Source organism: Epinephelus moara, chromosome 24 (assembly GCF_006386435.1).
Source record: "Epinephelus moara isolate mb chromosome 24, YSFRI_EMoa_1.0, whole genome shotgun sequence".
In the NCBI taxonomy this organism is placed as follows: domain Eukaryota; kingdom Metazoa; phylum Chordata; class Actinopteri; order Perciformes; family Serranidae; genus Epinephelus; species Epinephelus moara.
This window is the reverse complement of record NC_065529.1, coordinates 24,454,855-24,460,208: the sequence shown is the minus strand read 5'-3', so window position 1 is coordinate 24,460,208 and position 5,354 is coordinate 24,454,855. Positions and strand designations below refer to the sequence as shown.

The 5,354-nt window shown below is 40.4% G+C and overlaps 1 protein-coding gene across 1 annotated transcript in view; it reads left to right on the top strand.

The window, feature by feature from the left end:
• pfkmb (phosphofructokinase, muscle b) overlaps positions 1-3,207 on the top strand; it is a 13,161-nt gene extending 9,954 nt beyond the window's left edge. Inside the window, 8 exon segments of the mRNA XM_050037899.1 lie at positions 507-594; positions 731-883; positions 970-1,134; positions 1,215-1,276; positions 1,373-1,484; positions 2,373-2,472; positions 2,561-2,666; positions 3,010-3,207. Coding sequence (XP_049893856.1) covers positions 507-594; positions 731-883; positions 970-1,134; positions 1,215-1,276; positions 1,373-1,484; positions 2,373-2,472; positions 2,561-2,666; positions 3,010-3,151 — 928 coding nt within the window. The 3' untranslated portion in view covers positions 3,152-3,207.
• Positions 3,208-5,354: the final 2,147 nt, after the last annotated feature.

Here is a 5,354-nt window from a genome sequence, read left to right as displayed (position 1 = left end):
ATTGAGACTGGCCAATAGGAACGTGGCCCCGCCCATGACATTATTTTCACAGTGAGAGCAAAATCCTGACAAGAGAGCAAAGACTTAGGTTTTGAGAGAGAGAAGAAAAATGTTTTGAGAGAAACAATTTTTTTTTGAGAGAAAATATTTTCACACTGATAGCAAAAAAATAATATTTGAGAGTAAAAAAAAGGTTTTTGAGAGAGTTTTTTTTCTTGGAAATCATTTTTTAAATCTCAAATTATTTTTTTTTATTTTCTATGACAAAATACTTTCTCTCAAAACTCTCATATCATTTATTTTCTCGCATGTAATAAAGACACAAATATATCTCCATATCTACCGCCACCTATAAAGAGTTATTTCTCTTGGCTGTAGTCTTTGCTGTGTGTTCAAGTACACCTTTTTTGCAAAGACATAGGCAATGTGAGGCAATGCAACAGTTGCCTTTGTTGCATTCAGCATGTGGACTTTACCATGATTCTGTTTCTTTCCCTTTTATAAAGGGGCCTGCCAAGTAAGTCTATGGAGGAGATCAGTCTGAGCATCACTAAGTTCAACATTCATGCGATGATCATTATTGGAGGCTTTGAGGTGAGCAGCTGAATTACAGAGGCTTTGTTTTCTTTTGTATTGGTGTAAAACTCCTATCTAAGCACAGCCCTTATACTAAAACACGGCCTGCAGATGACATTTTTCTAACTTCCTTCTTCCATCCTGTCTTCATTAGGCATTTGTTGGGGGTATGGAAATGGTCCAGGCTAGAGAGAAGTACGAGGAGCTTTGTATTCCACTTGTCATTATTCCCGCTACTGTTTCCAACAATGTTCCCGGATCTGACTTCAGTATCGGCGCCGACACTGCACTTAACACTATAACCATGGTAAAACTCTTATGGAATACAAAACAAACATCAGACAATTCAAAAACCATCATTAAATTCTTCTTCCCCTCTCTCTCCTTTCCCAGACATGCGACAGGATCAAACAGTCCTCTGCCGGCACCAAGAGAAGAGTGTTCATTGTTGAGACTATGGGGGGATACTGCGGCTACCTGGCAACCATGGCTGGCTTGGCATCCGGAGCTGACGCTGCTTACATTTACGAGGATCATTTCAACATTCATGACCTGGAGGTCTGTACTTATGAATGTTCAGAAGGGAGGAAGCTTATTGATGACATACATCAGTGGTCTGATGGTTGATTTGTTTGTAGGTGAATGTGGAACATCTGGTGGAGAAGATGAAGACCACAGTGAAGAGAGGACTGATTCTGAGGTTTGTGGGAACTGCTGTCTTCTCTACTCTTAGTACAATTAACACTCTGCAGCTCACTGTTGCTTCACCTCATCCAATATTCTATGTCTGTTTCAGAAATGAGAAATGCAATGCCAACTACACCACAGACTTTATCTTCAACCTGTACTCAGAGGAGGGCAAGGGTGTGTTTGACTGCAGGAAGAATGTACTTGGACATATGCAGCAGGTGAGCTACTAGATACAGCTCTTCTATTTGTTGAGAGCACACTAGAGGTCTTCACGGGTCCATAACAGTCAGACCTGAACCCTATTGGACCCTGGAAAAGATCCAACTGAATTTTTTTAAACTTAAAAATATATATTTATCCGACCTGTTTTTGCCTGAGATATTAGAGACCTGACCTGGTGCATGTCCGAGAAGAGAGAGGCCCAGGACGCATCTGCTGTCTATTTTATGGACCTGACAAACCCTGTAATTAAAGTACTATGACAAATACTGTTGCTGCTATACATGTTTTTTATGACAGATACAACATCTTAATGTATCTGGAAAAAAAGATGGTGACCCTCTACCTTTGAAGACGTCATTAAGTCTGAATATGTGTTCATTCCTTGATCATTTATATTCCTTAAGTCAGTAACAATACATCACAATACGATCAATAGAATCAAAAGGGTCTTTTGTAAAATAATCCAAGTTGTGAATACTGTCAGGCTCACTATTCATCTTTCCTCCGCTCTGTCTCCAACTCAGTGGTGCTGCTCCTCAACGTTTCTTCACTTTACTTTAGCTCTTGTGATCTGATCCGAAATCAGCCTAATCATCACCAAGATACACACACGGTACTCATGTGTTTCTCCCATGATCAGCACTGACCACGAGTCTTCTCTAATCCACTTGGGTATAACACATTATGATAAACAGTCCCAGGACCAGCAGTAATAATGTGGGACCCCACCTGGACTTGATTGACCATTCAAATGTGAACCCTTACCCAAGTTGGGGCTCGGGCTCTAGGGTATGGGAAGGCCCATGAAGACCTCTAGTGCAGACTGTATATTTGCCTCCAGTTTCAATTTCACAAACATAAGGAAACCTATCCTGTGTTATTAGGGTGGAACGCCCAGTCCCTTCGACAGGAATTTTGGCACCAAGATGGGCATCAAGTCTGTGTTATGGTTGACTGAGAAGCTGAAGGAATGCTACAGACATGGTGAGGACATGTTGTACACAATTGTGGTGTAATGGATCTCGTGCTACTTGTGCTAATGTGTGCTTTATCTTTAATCCCAAACCTCCAGGTCGTATCTTTGCCAACTCTCCAGATACAGCCTGTATGCTGGGCATGAGGAAGAGATCTTTGGTCTTCCAGCCTCTGGCAGAACTTAAAGATGAGACTGACTTTGAGTAAGATTTTATTTCTATCCTGTCAATTTATTTTCTTGCTTCTTCTTCTCTTCTGCATTGTTTTGTATTTACCAAGGTTAAAACTTGAGTAAATGTTATTTTTGAGTTGAGAGCTAACGACATGTGGACTGTGTATTTATAGACCTGTGAATGTTAACGTGTTAGCTTTAAAGTCAAAATCTCCACGTTGGGAGTTTGGAGTCGTTCTGCCTCAAAAAAAAGAGAAAGACTTAATTTATCTTATATTTAAATATCTTGGATACATTTTTTGGCTATATAGATTTAAGAGTGTTCTTTTTGTTTTCACTTTCCTCTGTGCATTGACAAATTTTGTCCTCCACAGTCACCGTCTTCCAAAGGTACAGTGGTGGCTAAAGCTGAGGCCCATCCTGAAAATCCTGGCCAAGTACAAGATCAACCTGGACACCTCTGAAAAGACTGCAATGGAGCACGTCATCAAGAAGAGAGGCGTTGTTCCAAAGTAGCTTTTCTATGCCTGAACATCTTCTCTTAAAAGCACTTTGTAAAATCTGTCTCTGAAAAGTGCAATACAAATAAAGATCATCATTTTATCACCAAAATGCACGGGACATTACTAAATATATCTTAAAATATTTACACTGTGTGAACATGGGGAACACGCTGTTGTCATGTCACAGTAGTGTGTTTCAGTCAAGCCCATGAGGGTCATAAAAGCCTTGGGTTGACCCCAGATCGGCCCAAGAGTGACTCACATTCTCCCACAACAATCGAGGTCAGTTATAAAGCGACAGAGGGGAAGAGAGAAAAAGAAGGAATGGGGAAGAGCACAGGAGGCGGGTTACATAAAGACTGTAAGAGGACAACCTCATGTCATTACTGAATCCAGGGCTAAGTGGTTTGAAACACAAAACATCCTTATGTTGCTACAGATAAAATGCATACACAAAACTATACTGAAACGTGCTGATATGCAGCATTAATTGCAATACCTTGGTTTCATCAAAGAAATGTTAGAATACAAAAGATACTGTTAGCCTCCCCCAGCTAGGGGTCATTGGGAGAATCTAAAGGCCACTGTGTACTTGAAGCAAACTAACATCCAAGGCAAAGATGTTTATACCTGTACCGAATAAACTCAAAGCCCTACATCACAAAGAGGAAGAATTGCACCAATGAGGAAATGGTACACACTTTTGTGTGTGCTCTAAGGCATTAATAGTGTTGCATTTATGGATATAAAGGACTGTGAAGATACAAGGCAGATAATGTGCTCTGGTCAAATAGCAGTTTAAAATCATATAAAAAACACCAGATCTTGGCTCATAATCAGATTCAAATGTTTTCTGCCGTATCAAAAGTAATCCAGGTGATTAAAAAGCAACTACTTGCACTTGGTTGTGTACATGTGACAGCAGTAAAGAAGTAACTCTTTCCGGGTACTCACCATCCAAAGACATACAGGTTAGGTTAGCTGGTGACTCTAAATTGTCCGTAGGTGTGAATGTGAGCATGAATGGTTGTCTGTCTCTATGTTTCAGCCCTGTGATAGTCTGGTGACCTGCCCAGGATGTACCCCGCCTGTCGCCCAATGTCAGCTGGGATAGGCTCCAGCCCCCCCATGACCTGCCGTAAACGTGGTCTTCACTTCATCAAGGATGTGCCTCCATTTTTATTCACATATTCTATTCTCTCTTTATTTGGATAGAGACAGTGCACATTAATGAACATCGATCATACATCTCTGTAAACATGCCGGATTGTAGCAAAGCTGCTAATTTGCACCGGTAGTCCCTAATAAATAAATAAATAGATAAAATACAAATGGAGGAGACAGCAGATAAATAGAGTTTAATAGAGGAGACAACAAACACAAGACAAGGAACTGGGAAGTTAGAGGAGACAACAAACACAAGACAAGGAACTGGGAAGTATGACTGAAGTAAGAAAAACTAAATCTTGCTTCACAAAATTGTATTAGTTTTTCTGATTTTTCTCTTTCTCTGTTTCACTGTTTCATTTTATCTCTACTGGCCTCAAAACATTCTTAACAGTCTTCAACTGACCTGTTCATAATTCATAAACATCCTCTCTCTAAGTATGGAGGGGTCCGCAGTAAACATGCTTTCATATTAATGGGTAACATGCAAAAAATAGTTTGGAAACCAGTGCTCCATGGCACACCTTTGACAGTGTTAGTGTCTCTATTTTGCCACAAAGGTAATGAAAATTAAATGAAATTCAACCCAGTGAACGCACGGTTGTAAGACGAACTCAGATACTTCATAATTCATGGAAGTTTAAACATAATAAGCAAAGCAGAGGAAGCAGTGACGCAAATCATGTTTTTTTTTTTTTGTGTTTTACTTGCATGAATTATAAATAAAACCAGATGCAAGTGCAGGTAGCATTTTCTCCTTGTTCGGATGTGTTCTTGTATTTGACTGTGGTTTCACATGTATGTGCACTACATGGACAACATGTAACTCCTTGTTTGGGGATCTGAGTGTGCTCTTCGTGTTCTGTGCACATGACAAAGGTTAGGACATACTGTAAAAAGTGGAGGTGAGAACATGTCTGGAGACACCTCTTCCCCCCAGTGTGGGTTTGTTTCAGGACAAGGCAGGAAGGTGCCAGACGGTTTGGAAAACCATCACAGGGCATTCCAGGCATCAGATGACATCTGGGCTTTAGAGATCTGTTGTCCCC